Genomic DNA, 16,539 nt, shown 5'->3' with positions numbered 1-16,539 from the left:
ATTAGTACACCATCTTTACTTAAAACATGAAAATCTCTGATGTTCTAAGGTTGTGTGGGCAAAATTGCACTGGGAACTTGATGAAACGATGAATGGATTATGTTCCAAAAAATATTGGAGAACAACTTGCGTTCTTCTGTCTGAAAGCTGTCCATAGGACCCCCTGGACCTTCCAACATGACAATGATCCAGGGAAATGCCAAGTCCACCCTTCAATGGCTATGGCAAAAAAGTGACCTTGGCCATCATAGTCCCAAGAGATTTTAAATGGGCTGTTCCTGAGAGACCACCAAATAATTTATAGACGTGAAGGGTTTTTGCCAAGAAGAATGGGCAACTTTACCACCTGAGAAAATCAAGAACTCTAACACAACTACCACAAAAGACTGCACTGTATCTTTGATGATATAGGGGATAATTCATAGTATAAAGATCTAAGGATATGCAAACTTTTAAACTCCTCTGTCTCTCCTTTCACCACTCTACATAACCTTTTATGTAGCTCTCACTGAAGAGACAACAAAAAATACTTTGGGTATGAGCTCAAAGTCTGTGGGGGCTGCTGACATCCAAGGTGAAGGTGTCCAGCAACAATCTCCAGGGGTTTTAAACGACTATACAAGAGAAGCTATTACAGGTAAATAAAAATATATTACATTCATATATAACCTTTGGAAAGACAAAGATGATGCCTAATGATGATGTCTAATGTATAAATAAAGTTTTTCCAAATATTTTTTTCTTGTTTTTTTTATTACTATATATAAAACAACCATAACAAGAATGATTACACATAATACAACATTTTACAGGAAGTGTGAAATTTACAATAACCCAAATACACTTATAAAAAAATCTGTGTAAAATACAAGGGGACAGTTACATAAGAAGGAAAGATGATTTTAACATCAGTTTAAAAAGTAGCAAACTGGGAGTATACATTTTTAACAGTAGTCTATATTATTACTCTTATATTGCCTATTTATTAAACAGGAAATCAGACAGATTCCATGTGGGAATCTTCCAGGACCATGTGTTTCAATGGCAATAATTGATTCCCGCCAGGTAATGTTTAAGGAGGATGTCAGATTCTGTCACATCCTTTTTTTATGCCCTTTATTATATATATTATTAAATTGTAAAGGATAATGTGCCAGTCAAAACACAACATCCCAATACTGGGAACAGAGGCACACTCACCCTCATTGCAATACTTGGTCCCCATGTTATAATGTACGAGGTTGGGTTAAATGTTTGAGAGCAATTTGCCTACTAGTGCTAGTGAAATATGTTTTTAAATATCAAGTGCAGAGATACCAAAAAGCTAGTTAATAGCTACATGTCAGCTTCATACAGATTTTTTACATCTGTGCCAATCATTCCATCCATAATTACAGAACTAAAGCAAACTATACTTCCAAAACTATAAATGTACAATTGCTTTTGATTTCCATATGTGAACTTTAAACTACATTTCTCGAATGGTTTTCCATTTCCCAAATTTCCCCAAAAATGTTCTTCTTTTAAAATGATTAAATCCAGTCCACAACTATTCTACCTATATTTACTTCCAGTTCACTTTAGTTGCGAGGAATTGCACAGATCTCATGATTCAGTGGAGGGGTTGTGAAGCCAACGGCACCTGTGAGATCCAGTTTGGCACCAGGTGGAGCCTGGAAGGTGAAGTTTTGCAGCAGTGTTGTAAAGAAGAGGAACAGCTCTGCTTTAGCCAACGTCTCTCCAGCACAGCTCCTCTTACCTGGGAAAAAAAATAAAAGTAATGGTTGAAATAATCACTTGTATGGCTATAAGGCAGACATCTTCCCATCTCTGGGTCAATCTGTTGGGGACACATGCTGTCCCTGCTTGCTTCATCACATTACCCTTTCCAAAGTGGTGCATGGTTAGAGTTTGTGTATCACATTGTTGGAGCTGGAACTACATTTAGTCATCCATTAACCAAATTTTAGCAATTTTAGGAGAAAGTTTAACAAACCATCACCTGAGCATATTACCTATACCTTCTTGCTACAAACAAGCAGATGCGAGAGTGCAGCGGAGTACCCAACACAATAAAATCTGGCTGACCTGTGGCCACAGCACAACACATACATTGAAAAGTAATCACCAAAATCTTTTAGAATGTCAAATGCCAAATATGTTAGGAAGATCTCACGACTGAAGTATTCAAGATCCATGTTCTCCCCTCCTATTGTGTGTTAATTCCCCCACCACCTAGATTTTAAGCTCTTCGGGGCAGGGTCCTCCCCTCCTCCTGTATTACTGTCTGTATCTGTCTGTCATTTGCAACCCCTATTTAATGTACAGCGCTGTGTAATATGTTGGTGCTATATAAATCCTATTTATTATTAATGATGATAATAATAATGTTTTGACACAGTAATTTATCTATTATTGTTCCTTTATGTTTTTGGTCAAAAAGTTAATATTATTTAGGCAGTTTTTATATTACGCAGCCCTGTACAATAAATAGGGGCTGCAAATGACAGAGAGATACAGATAGTGACACAGTAGGAGGAGAGGACTCTGCCCAGAAGAGCTTACACTCTAAGAGGTTGGAGTAGTATCACACACCAAGAAGGGGGATATGGATTGGTTGGTAAGTAGTAAGGGTTTTAAGAGACAGAAGAAGTTGCCAAGTTTGAAAAAATGGGGTTTGCTCTTTTAAATGAGCAGAAAGTAGAAGCAAGCCGAATAGGACGAGGAAGCCTATTCCACTGAGGCAGTTATCGGATCGCAAAGAGAGGCTGGCTGGGGGGGGGGGGGGGGCAGGGGGGTGTCATCAAGGTTGTGACGTATTGATGTGACTTTGTCAAGTATGCCCCTTACAGTTTAAATGGTTCATGTAACAACAGGAGTCATAGACATGTGGGGGGGGGGGGGGGGGGGGGGGTGGTGTTGGATTTTTCTATCAGTTTGGAAAGGTAAGTGGGACAAGAACTATGGAGGGATTTGAAGGCAAAGCACAGGAGTTTGAATTTGATTCTAAGGTAAAATGGAAGCCAATGAAGAGAACTACAAAGAGGAGCGGTAGGAAGGATGGACGAGTCTGGCTGCAGCATTAATAATAGATTGTAGAGGGGAGAGTGGAATATCAGAGAGGAGGAGTAAATAAAGAAGATATGTCTTGAGGAGGGGGGAAAATTAGTTTATCCAGGTTGAGTTTCAGAAATTTGTCAGCCATCTATGACGAGATGGCTGACAAGGAGCATAAAACCTTATCCAGAACTGAGGAATACAAGTCAGGGGTGGACAGATGGATTTAAGTGTCATTAGCATTCAGATTGTACTGCAAACTGTGGGATATGAGACTACCGAGAGAGAGAGAGGTCAAACAGGTAGGAAGCAAACCCAGAGAGAATAATGTCACTGATACCAGTAGAGTTTTTGATTTAGATTAGAAGGGGTTCTCTGCAGTTCCATCCCAAAAGGCTGGACAGTATCAAATTACTAACTGTGGGCTCATTCATAACCTTTGCATTTTGGGGCTCAGCTGATGTGGTTTGTCTTGTTTTAATCACAACCATTAGGAACCCTTGACACATGTGGCATTGTAGGCTTTCCCTTTCTTGATTTACTCACCAGTAGAAAATGGTATAAAAGCTTCATTATTAGCAAGATTTCCCTCTGAGTCCAGAAAATGTTGAGGGTAAAACTCTTCCGGCTTTTCAAAGTGATCTTTGTCTCGTAGGACGGAATACAGTAGAGGAATCACTTGTGTTCCCTGTAAATAACAGATAAGTCAGAGTCACAGATATACCCACCATTGGCTGTAAAAGGCCACATAAAGGTGGAGCTCTGGAAGGGGTAAGCAAATGGAGCTGGACTAGTATTTCCCTTTCCCAACTCTATTTATGAAATATTTGGGTTGGGAGTTGATCAAATTGGCGAAAAAAACTTGGCATAACACTGCTCATGCTTCACTTATAGAACATAGGTCTTGGTAACTTTAATTCATCATACACCTTTGGGTTTTGTCTTCCATATTTGTAACACTTGACCTCTTTTTTTTCATTCAAGAGGTTGTAACAAATGCAAATTTATAATTCATTTTTTTATCACTGCTTGAAGGATAAAGGATGATACTTACTTTGGGTATAAAGAATCCTCTAAATGTCACATCTTGAGTAGTAGCATGTGGAATGTTTGTTGGCACAATATTGGCAAATCTTTGGATTTCATGAATAACAGCATCAGTATATGGCATTTCTTTTCGGTGTATCAGACGGGGCTGTCCAGACCCAATGACTTTTTCAATTTCCTTCTGAACTTTTTCTGGTATTAAAAGAAAGACGTAAAGATTTACCTACTTTTCTTTTTATCATCACCACTACATATCTCCTCCCTATTGTGTGTTAATTCCCACACCTACTAGATTGTAAGCTCTTCGGGGCAGGGTCCTCTCCTCCTGTATCACTGTATTTGTCTGTCATTTGCAACCCCCTTTTTAATGTACACCGCTGCTTAATAAATTGACGTTAAATAAATCCTTTTTAATAATAAAAATAACATTATCATGAAGATATATAACTAGTCTCTCTCAGGTCTCTTGGTAGTTAAAAGATAACAAAGCCGTCTCAGCATCATTTTGGTGAACAGATAGTAATTAACAATAAATTAATCTTCCTGTCTTCTATAGCTGACTTTAACTAAAATCTGCTAATATAAAATTTAGCAGCTATCCCCCTTGACTTGTGTTGAAAAGTTTTAGCTTTGTAGCTTTCCACCATGACAGTGATGTTCCAAATTCAGGATCCATGCCTCATAAACAAATTCTCATTAACTCAATGAAATTATTTAATTAGTTATTAAGGAATTGTCATATAATTAAAAGATCATGGGAATTAATTTTTGAATTATTGAAGAAAACAGCACACACAAGGAATGACTTACTCTGGACTTCTGGGTATTTCATCATCAGCAGGAGACCCCATCGGAGAGTGGTGGAGGTTGTCTCCATCCCAGCAGCAAACAAGTCGGTCACCAGAACTGTTAGATTGGTATCGTTGAAAAATAATCTGGGATTAGGCTTTTCCTGAAAAAGCACAATACAGAGTGCATGGTATTTGCTTTCCTTTCTATATACATGGCTGTATTACTAGGTACTGTAGACTTACAATCTTTTTGTATTTTTAAAGAATTTTACAATTCTAGGACAACCTGTTTCACAGACAATGTTTTTTTTTCTGCTGTTCAGATGGTTAAGAATATCAAAATGTTGTTTCCCCCAAGATTCATACATTTGTGGGTTCAATTATAAATAAAAGTAGTTCCCAACGAGTAAAAAGGTTATAAGCTTTGACTATTTTTCACTTCTACTTCTTGACCTTCTTGTATCTATGACCCAAGGACCTAGGTGCAAAACACCTTTGTTTTTGGGTGGAGAGGGCAACGAGGGGGCTTTTTCCTGTATAATTAATAGACCACATTAGAATGTCCTCTGTTGGGAGGACATTCAGGAGATCACTCACATCTCTTTTAAACAGTTGTAGTATCCATAGTTAGAGAAATTGCACCAATGATATGGAATGAGTAGTAGTTCCATCATGATAAAAATTTCCAAATAAAATTGGGTGTTCCCAATATTTTGTACTTTGACACATGTCTTCAGTCATTATTGCTATTCCCTGAAAAAGCAGCCTGTAATAGTCTACAAAACTGCGAAATTATTTGGGTAAATTTGATTCCGTATTGAGATGAGAATGAAATATATATGTACTGCATTGTTGTATAGTTTAAAAGTCTTATGTTTAAAGCAATATATATATATATATATATATATATATATATATATATATATTACAGCATAGGCAAGAGTTCCCTAAACCAGCAAGATATGAGGCTCAAAGCATAGAATTACTTTCTATGCTTTGAGCCTCATATCTTGCTGGTTTAGGGAACTCTTGTCTATGGACTATGGTCTATTGTCTATGGTCTCTTCTTCAGGAGGAATTCCTGACAAATTATACTTTTTTAGTGGTCTGAAATTCCAATATTCTATGGGCTCTATCAAGAGTATCAGACATTCACTCATGGGAATCTCGCAGTTCCATGTATTTTAATGGCATCAATTCATCCCCACCAGGGAATGTTTGAGGGAATGTCAGTTTCCCTGTTTTTTTTTTTTTAATAAATAGAGACTTATACTTTACGTTCCTTCTAAGATTGCAAACAAGGCAAAACATTTGAGTTTAGGATCACAATAAAAATATATATTTTTTTTAATTATTCATTAAAGTTGAGTTTTAACTTTTAATAAAAACTACGAGAAGCAGGGAGGTTCTGTATGTGACATACCTCCGTTTGTTTGACAAGGAAGACATCAATGAAACTCCTCTGATCGTTAACATCCAGCTGATTCTTCTGATTGGTGAAGGTTTCTCTGATAAAGGTGTGTATTTCCTCTACATTTGGGTTGACTTCTCTGTGACTCCCGGGAAGCCATCGGACCAAAGATGGAAATGCATTGTACAGCTAATAAAAATAAAATAAGTTCACTCACGATAAGTAACCACATTATGTGAAGAGAATTAACACAAATAGAAAGTTTATAAGGAATATTTTAGTTTTATGACAGGTACCCTTTTTAGAAACTGTTTAATTTTGCCACATGTTGCCACTTTGAGCATAGTAATTGGTGTTAGCCAACATTTTAACTTTAAATATTGGATTAAAAATAAACTTACCAAGATTATTGGGGAACCAATAATTCTGATAATATCACTGATTATGGTGAGAAGCCTTCTAAGTTTGGGATCATCATAGTCAAAGCGATGACCAAGCAATATAGACACAATGATATTGGCCACAGCAGCATTCATGATCATCGTATTTTCAAATGGTTTTCCTAGAGTACAAGCAAAGATATAAAAAAAACCTCATAATTTTACAATAAACATGATGCTATAACCAACAAGGGTTTAATTAGGTAATGATTACAATCTAAAGAAATTGAAGTTGAACAGTAAGTCAGTAAGTAAAGAATGCTTGTTACATGTGTTTGTTGGGAAGAATATCCTTACACTGGCGGCCAGTGAAGAATATGCCGGACTTCATGGGTCAGTGAGAAGAATGATCCTTGCATTAGTAGTGTTAGGAGATGTTCATCTGTCTGGCGACTCCGTGGTGTGTGCCATCACAATATAAAACACTGTTTATTCTGTCCATGCTATTATTTGCAGCAGCCAGGAGAACTAAGATAGAAGCAGCCCCTGCTTCCCTTTAGTTGTACACCCTGATGGATTTATGGCATCCCCAGCATCCATTGTTAGGCTGTGCACAGCTCCTGACCCAGTCCTGCACTGCTATTTTCTTCTGGGACTTTAAAGCCTTTTTACTCCTAGTCACCAGTGCCTGTTGTAGCATAAAGCTGGGCTAATCTGTTCTGCAGTGTGTTTTCATCTGATTTACTGTTGCTGACGTTGCCCGTTTCTGATCTTGTGAGTTTATGCTGCCTGGACCGACTTTGCATGTGACCTGGACTCTGCTTGTGTTTTGTCCTTGTGTACATTTGGTGGATTGATATTCTGTGTTTGATGTCTGCTCTGTATTCTGGACATGTCTCTGTTGGAATCTTGGTACTGCTTTATCTGTGGGCTCCTGGCTTGCTGCTAAGCCCATTCCCCGACACAATCCCCTGCGCAGTAAGTCATGGGGGCATCCGAGTGCTGGGAGACGCAACCAGTCTCCTGAGGCTGAGCAGGGGCTTACTAAAGGTGACTGCGGTGTTAGATTGGGGGACTGGTGTCTGGTGAGGACTGGTGCTGACCAGGGCCTTACAGGTAGTCTGTGGGAATAATGCATTTATATTTCCTACCTTTTTACCCCAGAGGAACCCTTAAAATAAATTTCAGTTCTTGAGAAACCCCTGCAGAATCCAATTTTGTGGGGGACAATGTACAGTGGTAATCACTGGGCAGAATGTTTCTTATATTGGTAGCTAGTTGTAAGAATAGTTACATTAGTGGTCAATGGACAGAATGCCACCTAAAAAAGATCATTAGTGCCATGCACAAAAGCATTGCTCCCCAAAAAATGAGGACACATTGTTAATAAAAGAGGAAGGCAGGTAAGTTAGTGTGTGAGAGGTCCAAAGTCTGAAGAGAAAATATAGGTTTAGTATTTAATAGATTTAAGTATTGAAGAAGAGAAGGCAAGGCAAGGGCTGATGCAAAGTTTATGGACTTGTGTAGTCAGGTGCCATTGCCAAATGTTGTCTTTTGTATTTCACTGCAACAATATTCAAACCTTTGCATTTGAACGAATGTGCATCTTGGTATGGCCTCTATGCAACACAACCCAAAACGAGACCGATGTACCCTTAGAAAATGTCATCCAAAATACTGACCTTTGAAGACTTTAAAAACGTTTATCAAACTTTGGCACTCTTCGATAATCTTATCTTCTATTGTTCTTTTCCCCATCCCAAAATCTCGCAATGTAGAAAGAGTGAATCGCCTCATGGCTTTCCAGGTATTACCATTAGAAAATATAAGACCTGAAAAAAAACATGCATTATATCAATCTAGGGGAGAATTCCAGGCATTAAGTCAGCTATTTATTTTTGTAATGCAGTCTGGTTGCATAAACATTATTAAATGTAGCCATGCAGTGCATCAGAATGCTGAAGACTCAAATCCAGCAGGTAGTGGGTAGGACAAGGTATGGCCATGGCCATAGGGCTTGTGAACCAGCCAAGATAGTGCTGATAGCGGTGCCCATTACAACAGTTTTTCATACCACAGCCTAATAGAGAGTGACAACTCTGCTCTGGATTTTGGAGCAGTGCAGCATTGTTTCCATCCCATCACAGAAAGCTGCATTAGGTAGACTTCACTTGCAGGAACATCAGTTATTTCTTGCACTTTTCTGGTAGAATAAGAGAAACCTGTAAGTGCAGATGCATTTGTTTGGGGCTGCACCACATGTTTAATGAGAAGCCATAGTTCTACGTAAACTCAATGAGCATTAGTGTTCCAAACTCAGTTAACACACCCTAAAATCTGCTGACATGACCAGTGGGTATGTGCTATATATATCTCTACATGTTTATATGATAAAAAAAACTGTTTATATACCATGTTCCTTGGATATGTCCAAAAAGACTGGCACGTGTGGTCTTCCAGAAAACTCCTCGGCGTGGTTGATCAGTGCATCTTTCACCGCCTCATAGCCACATATCACGACCATTTTCTGAAGTCCGATCTGTAGGCTGTATACTGGCCCATATCTCTTAGCAAGCTAAAAAAGGTAATTAGTTAAAATTTGCCTCATTAACATTAGAGAGTGATGGATGACTGTACCATTTTAAGATTGTTGTATTCAGCCACAGAGTTAATAGAGAGAGTTATTATCAGTAACATAGTTGGTTCAATGGGTAGCACTCTTGCCTTTACAGTGATGGGTCCCATGTTTGACCAGGATTCTTGACCAGGAAACTATCTGCAAGCAGTTTGCACGATCCCCCGTGTTTGTGTGGGTTTCCTCCCACATCCCAAAAACATGCTGTTAGGTTAATTGGCTTCCCTCCAAAATTGGCCCTAGACTGTGGTAATGACATATAACTATGGTAGGGACATTAGATTGTGAGCTCCTTTGAGGGACAGTTAATGATATGACTATGCACTTTGTGGCCCCAAAATTATGACATAACTCTTCCAATGAAATGTTGGGTTACATGGCATTTTGACATCTCAATTCCCCTTTCTCACTGGTGGAAATTTGCCTACATTGCCTTTTATTAATCTGATGTTCTTACACACCCCTTGATGTTTTATCACTTTTACATTCATGGTCAGTGGACAGCACTTCTAATGTTGTCCCATGTTCATTGTGGAAAGGGCAAGTCTCCCTGATATTTCCCAATGTTTTTTACTAGTGATCTTTACAAATACTTTCATTACATTAGTGGTCAGTCTAAAAACCTCCTTACATTTGTGTCGAATGGTGTAATGGTGTTTTACATTGGTGTGGTCAGTGGGGCAGAGTTCCTTTACATCAATGACACCTTAACACTGGATGCTCCGTGGGGGAAAATATTTACCCCAATATTGATAGTAAATAAGAAGAGGACACAGGTGAAGAGACAATTATTAAAAGTGGTTATTCATGTGAGATATATGTAGACACTCTGCTGCTAGTTACATTACTATATAGTGTTGGGACGTTCTGGTCTGGTCTCTGTTCTTTCTGGTCTGCAATGGCACAGTGGCTTGGCCCCCAAAACATGGTGTACAATATAAAGAGCTAAAACATTTCTAGAAACCATACCAACATCCAATTATATGGCATGTCTACAATATAAAACAAATTTTGTACATTTTTAATTTTTTTTTATTTGATCTATTAATATTTAAATTATTCTGTACACATAGAGGAAACATTCTGGACTAAATATTGGAAATGTGCCATACTATTCTTTATCTATCTCTTGGTATGCAATTGTTTCGAAACAAGAACATCTATAACAGGTGTCTAACACACCACTGACTGCATCAGTGTTTCTCAACCAAAGTTTAGTGGAACCCTAGGGTTCCTCCAGAGTTTGCTCGGGATCCTTGGGCAATTAGCAATGTGTGCCTTTTAGGTAGTTTAAATGATGCCTATGATTTTTTTGGTTATATGTAAGGGTGCCATTCTTCCTATTAACCAGCTATTTAAGAGACACTCTTCCAACTGACCACCAGACTAATATACTGTGGATTGTGGATATAGTAATTGGAGCTGAAGACCTAAAAGATACTTCAAGGGTTCCCCCACGTTACAAAGTTCGAGACACACTGAATTAAAAATATATTGTTCGCGCTTCCAGCGAGCGCGGATTTCATTGATGAATCAGGGGCGTTGATTATGGCCAGCCTACTGAGTGGCTCCAGCTCTTTAGATATAGTAAGTATAGTATGGGGTTCTCCAAAGACCTGAAAATTATTTCAAGAGTTCCCCTATGTTAAAGAGGTTGCAAAACACTGAACTAAATTGTTGTTTGCAGTCCAATACTTGCTAAGCCTGTGATGCTGTCTTTCCTAAATCTGATCTCACAGTGGGCTCTTCTTATAAATTCTGACAGAATATATTTCAGTTTCCAGAAATCAAAGCCTAACACTTATTTTTTCTAATATTGTTATTAATAATGAACAGTATTTATTTAGCACCAACATATTACGCAGCGTTGTACATTAAATAGGGGTCTCAAATGATTTATTATCAAGAGATTCCTCCTCTGTGATTTGTTTGTCTGCTGCCTTAGTTTTTCTTTCATTGTTCTAACAAACTGTATTCTGTGTCTTTGCTAGAGTCAACATTCTACAAAGAACCTGAATTTAAGATGTATTTCTCTGTGGTTGTGTACATTAGGGGATGGGGGGAATTAGTTAATCTATGTGTGCCCTCCCATACCCCTTACTTTTGGACTGAATTCAAGTTAAGAGAACGGCATTTTCATTTCTTTTTTTAATAAAAATAATTCATACAATCACAAATCCTAAAAAACAATACCAATTACTTTACTTTAAAAAAAAAACAAAAAACGTTAAATATTTTTCAACACAAATAAACTTAATTGGTGAGTAGAAACATATTAACATACCTTTAACTTAAAAGTCCAGGATCTTACCTCTTGAAATGTTATGTAAGGTTTATTCACATTTATAATGTGCATATTTCCAATAATGGGAAAACATGATGGTCCAGGAGGATAATTTGGATGAATGTTTTTCTTCTGACCATATAAATAAATTACCAGACAAACACAAGTGACAATAAAGAGGAGAATTGTAACTGGATCAGTTAAATACATGTCTGCAGCAAAACCTATAGAAAAAAATATAAATGAGAATAAGAAATTAAACTGAACAAAAATAAAGCCAAAAAAGGCCATGCACATAAGCAATTTTTTGAAAGCAATACATGGCTCACCAGACTTTTGTAGGGAATTGTCTTAAGAACTATGGCAGTGTTTCTCCCCCCCCCCCCCCCAGGGTTCCTTTAGCAATAAGCAGTTTGTGCCTCTCAGGTCAGTTTATCTGACACTAATGATCTTTTTGCTATCTGTAAGGGTGACATTATTTCCACATGTTAGCAATGTAAGAGACATTCTTCCCTATGACCACAATGCTAATGTACTCTAAGCTGTGGATATAGTAATTATAGTAATTCCCAACACCTGAAAATTTTCTCAAGAGTTCCCCCACGTAAAATATAGTTTTTGAAAGATTGGTCTATGGAATAGCTCCCTTGCTGGTCCCAGACACTCAACAATCATGAATACTAGCAATGGGGAATCAATGCCATTACTCTCACTAGTGATGGAGTTATTCCATATAGACTAGCAGTAAGTGAATCAGGCTCTAAGTGACAAATCATCATTTTAAAAATTGAGAAGAAGATCGGTCATACTAGTAGACATGTTTCTTGGTTTACCTGCAAAACCAACTATGTGTGATATGCAGAATAAAGTCCAAAAATGACACCTCTCCATATGTCATCACTGATATGCTTTAAGGAAATACTTCTTCCAATACTTTGCTAGTGTAGATGTATGAAATAGCCTTGCACCTTGTAGCATAGAGTTCCATGTAGCTACTCATAGAGGGAAAGCTAAAACTTCTCAAACTGACAATTGTTAAACATCTTAGGAGTATTCAAAAGTGTTTGTATTTTTTTTCCAAATCTTTTCTTTGGGGCTGAAGGCTTGGAACGAAAAAAAAAAATAGTGCATGGTTCAGTCCAAGGTGGGATAGCTTGGGAAAGTGGGGTTAGTGTTCTGTGGTTGGGATATGCGCCAAGCTCCAAATGTGTTGGGTGTATCATTATTTATGCACATGTTCAGAAAACATTTCAAATGTCTCCTGGTCTCCTCCAGAGCACCCCACAAGGCTGGTAACCCTAGTGGCCACTAGACTACTTTGCTGCATGGAAAACACCAAGTCACTGCTCCAAGGCTTTCCCCACCAAGGGTGAGCTGAACCTATGGCTAATGGGTAGGCTGAAATCTAAAGCAGCCTAAGCGGTAGCCCAGGGGTGGGGCCAGGCAGCTGGTGAGAAACCAAGTCAAGATAGCCTAAAGGTCAGGGCAGGCGGCAAGCAAGAATCAAGATCAAGACAGTTTGAGGTCAGGGCAGGGCAGGCAGAAGACAAAAAGCAGGGTCAAGGTCAGCTGAAGTTGGGTATCAAGGAAGGCAGTCTGGCAGAGTACAGCTGGGTAGAACACTAAGCATCCAGTAACCAGAGAGGTTTAAATAGGCTTGACAGCCAACAGTAGGACAAGATCATGAACAGAATCTAATCTGCTCATTGGCTGCAGGACATGCTCTCTAATCCTCTCCAGCCGTGCACAGGGAATGCTGAGATGTGCAGAATTTTTATAACTAAGGGAGGCTGGGGATCCTGCAAGCTACTAAACAGAGGAGGTGTGGGCAGAGTGGTAACGGTGTCCCATAGAGGAGCTTCTTGTCATCAAAACACAACAGAAAATAGGGACAAATGAGACAATCCTGGCTTAGGCAGCTGTCATCGAAGCAGCCATGCCCTTTGTCAAAAATACCCTCAAGTCTTGTTTTGGTGACAGCTTTAACAAAAACTTTAATGGTCTCCAAGAAAAATGCAGCGGGTGAATCTCCTTAATGTGCACATTGACATACCAACCACTGACGGGGTTGTACCCGTCTCCACTTTATCCAAAACTAGAAAAAAATGACTTTAGAAATTTTCTCAAAATTGTATATCTATACACTCTGTTGACGCTGTAGAAATATTGAACAAACTCAAAAAAGCACTCCAGTCTGTACAGGCTATGCTGTCATTATGTTTTATATTATTTTGTTTGGACCTCTAACTTTCAAGCTTACACTCATCAAATTGTTATGACCACTTTATAAAGATAAGCTAAAATGGCTCTATTTTCTACTAGTTGTAAATCCAATATATAATGGTTTGCCCAATGTTCTAAAAGGGTAACCAAGGTAACTAAAAAGCTTGCAATGGTACAGCTGCATACACACTTGCAAATATAGTCGTTGGAAAGGATTTTTCACGATGGAAAGGAAAGGTTGGAAAGGATCTAGGCACTCCACGATGCATGAACGATGCTGTACGTACACCACCAATCTGCTCTATGCAGAGGAGAGGGGGAGAGCGACGGAGTGGCATCCTGCTGCACGCTCTCCCCCTTCACTTGCATTACGATCATTCTTCCTTCATCATCCGTGGATCCGCCAGGACGATCATTCGGGTGATGAACGATGCTCGCTGTATACACATTAGATTCTCGTCCGATATCGGCCCTGAGTCGATTATCAGGGGAGAACCATTGGAAGTGTGTATGTAGCTTTAGAAATAAAAAAAAAATAAAACCTTACAATTCAATTTGCGCAACCTAGCAAGGTAAACAGCGTAATTAAGACTGGAATGAATCATCTGATAAACCTGACATCCTACTGAATGTAAAGTGCATAGCCTCTTCTGGTATGCCTAAAGGGCTCTTGGTGACAAGCATGTTAAGGACAAACATGTAATGTAACATCAGCCAACTATAAATTTAGCAGAAATTATTAGGACAACATGAGCCAGTGAGACAGATTCAGGAAGTATTTTTTTAATATCCTCTTTTTCCATTATCCAAAAGCAGATTCAGACTACCTGGATTCATTACAAGAAAAATATCATTGAAGAGGGCTATCTGTAAAGGGGATATTCTTCCAAATGGCCAGCAATGTAAGAGGCATTCTTCCCCCTGACCACCCTACTAATATACTGTGAGCTGTGGATATAGTAATTATAGGCGGGGTCCCTAAAACCTTAGGTTATTTCAAAGGTTCCCCCATGTTAAAATGGTAGAGAAAGGCTTCCTAAATCCTTTGCTTTGATTGCAACCCAAAAAGTAACTGTGGTCACCAGGACCAATAGAGGGGAAAATGTCCTCAAAGGGGACAGCAACAATAATAATCTATTGATTACAGAAATGGCTAATTATGGTGAGACGAGACTGTTACCTGACATTAATTATTTCTGTGTAATCAGACAACTCTGCAAAGACATGGCACGAATGATCACAAGCTCAGAATATGAGAGTGTAGTTTTCACAAAGGATTTGTTAGGTCAGAAAAAGTTCAGTTTGCTTAGATCTTTAATGCAACACCAGATTTGAGTCAGTCCAAACTAGGCAGGAATCTTGCATGAATTCTAATGTCCCAGACACCAGCTTTTTGCTGCAGCCATCCGGAAGTGTATTTAATAGTAATAAATATTTATATTATCATTTCTTGGATGTGGTGGTGGATTTTTTTTAATAATCTGACATTATTTTAACCTTAAATCCTCTGGCATAAAATTAGTCATTAGTTGCAGCACCCAACAAAAAGTTTTTAATTATTTTTTAAACTCAAGATACAATGTAACAGTGTTACCTTTATTCACTCCTTCACTCTCAGATCAGAGGGATGAGTTGTGATCTTCATGATATTAAAATTTGTTCACCGTTGACTAGATTATGAACATTAAACTATTTACATGTTCCCGTGCGGATCCAGGTGGCTGGCTTTTTACTATCAGCTCGGTCAGTCACACCAAGGAACTGGTTTATAAAGAATGAATACCAGTACCGCTCACTGCTGCCCACATGTATTCTCTATATGTCTGCTACTGTGAGAATCTGCATGAAGTGTTTCCCAGGGGCAATGGTTTCTTGGCAGGGGTAACCGCACCACATTCTCCTGGACAATGTTAACATAGCCTGAGGGTTTTTTTTAAAGTGCTTTACAGCTTGCTTGTAATATGTAAATCCTTTGTGCGTGATTCAAAGACAGGTTTGCTTTAGAGCAAAGCAAAGAAAAACATAAGTTTAACCTTAATTTACCCCAATCAGAAGAAAAAGTAGAAATTAATGTAAAACTTTTTTAATCTACATAATTTTTTTTAAACTACAACTGACCAAAATGTATAAAAAATAAAACGGTATTGATTTATTTTGTTATGATTTTTGGAATTTTGGACTGCATAAACAAAAAAACGCATTGCTTGTCCTTACAAATAATACAAGAATTGCATGGTTTTGGTAAATAATCAGTTCCATACCAGAAATTTGAAAACTGTTCTGGTCCAAAGAAGTGTACCAGGATATTGACTGCTACATTCTGAACAAGCAGTAAGTAGCTGGACAATGGTTCACTTCAAACTATACCTACCGTGTTTCCCCGATTTTAAGTCATCCCCATTAAATAAGCCACCCCCGATTTTTGAAAAAATAATTAAAATAAGACACTCACCCGTGAATAAGACATTCCCCGATATCCGATCCTGTGTGTGTCTCCTTGATGCTGGCTGCAGCGTGTGTCTCCTCCTGGCTGCAGTGCAGAGTCAAACTGAAAGTAAAAAGCCGGCACACGCGCCCCCGCGATTCTGAACCAGGAAGCACGCTGCTGATCGCTGCCCTAACATAGTTACCTGCCCTAACGGAGATCCCTACACTTAATTACCGGTAAGTGAACAGAAGGGGACAATCAATGGCATAGAGTGATCAGAAGG

At 38.6% G+C, this 16,539-nt stretch overlaps 1 protein-coding gene across 2 annotated transcripts in view; it reads right to left on the bottom strand.

The window, feature by feature from the left end:
• Window positions 1–787: 787 nt before the first annotated feature.
• The window catches only part of LOC140328078 (cytochrome P450 2K1-like), a 19,730-nt gene continuing 3,978 nt past the window's right edge, over window positions 788–16,539 (bottom strand). The window contains exons 2-10 of one of the 2 annotated variants that reach the window (XM_072407403.1): window positions 11,606–11,829; window positions 9,099–9,261; window positions 8,369–8,518; window positions 6,708–6,868; window positions 6,319–6,495; window positions 4,915–5,056; window positions 4,112–4,296; window positions 3,604–3,745; window positions 788–1,759 (exon numbers count right to left, since the gene is read on the bottom strand). In XM_072407403.1, coding sequence (XP_072263504.1) covers window positions 1,581–1,759; window positions 3,604–3,745; window positions 4,112–4,296; window positions 4,915–5,056; window positions 6,319–6,495; window positions 6,708–6,868; window positions 8,369–8,518; window positions 9,099–9,261; window positions 11,606–11,815 — 1,509 coding nt within the window. In that variant the 5' untranslated portion in view covers window positions 11,816–11,829 and the 3' untranslated portion in view covers window positions 788–1,580. The remainder of the gene's footprint in view (window positions 1,760–3,603; window positions 3,746–4,111; window positions 4,297–4,914; window positions 5,057–6,318; window positions 6,496–6,707; window positions 6,869–8,368; window positions 8,519–9,098; window positions 9,262–11,605; window positions 11,830–16,539) is intronic. The other variant, XM_072407404.1, reaches the window with a different exon arrangement.

This window comes from Pyxicephalus adspersus, chromosome 4 (assembly GCF_032062135.1).
Source record: "Pyxicephalus adspersus chromosome 4, UCB_Pads_2.0, whole genome shotgun sequence".
NCBI classification, from domain to species: domain Eukaryota; kingdom Metazoa; phylum Chordata; class Amphibia; order Anura; family Pyxicephalidae; genus Pyxicephalus; species Pyxicephalus adspersus.
The sequence above is the reverse complement of the archived record's forward strand: the minus strand, read 5'-3'. Positions and strand labels throughout refer to the sequence as shown.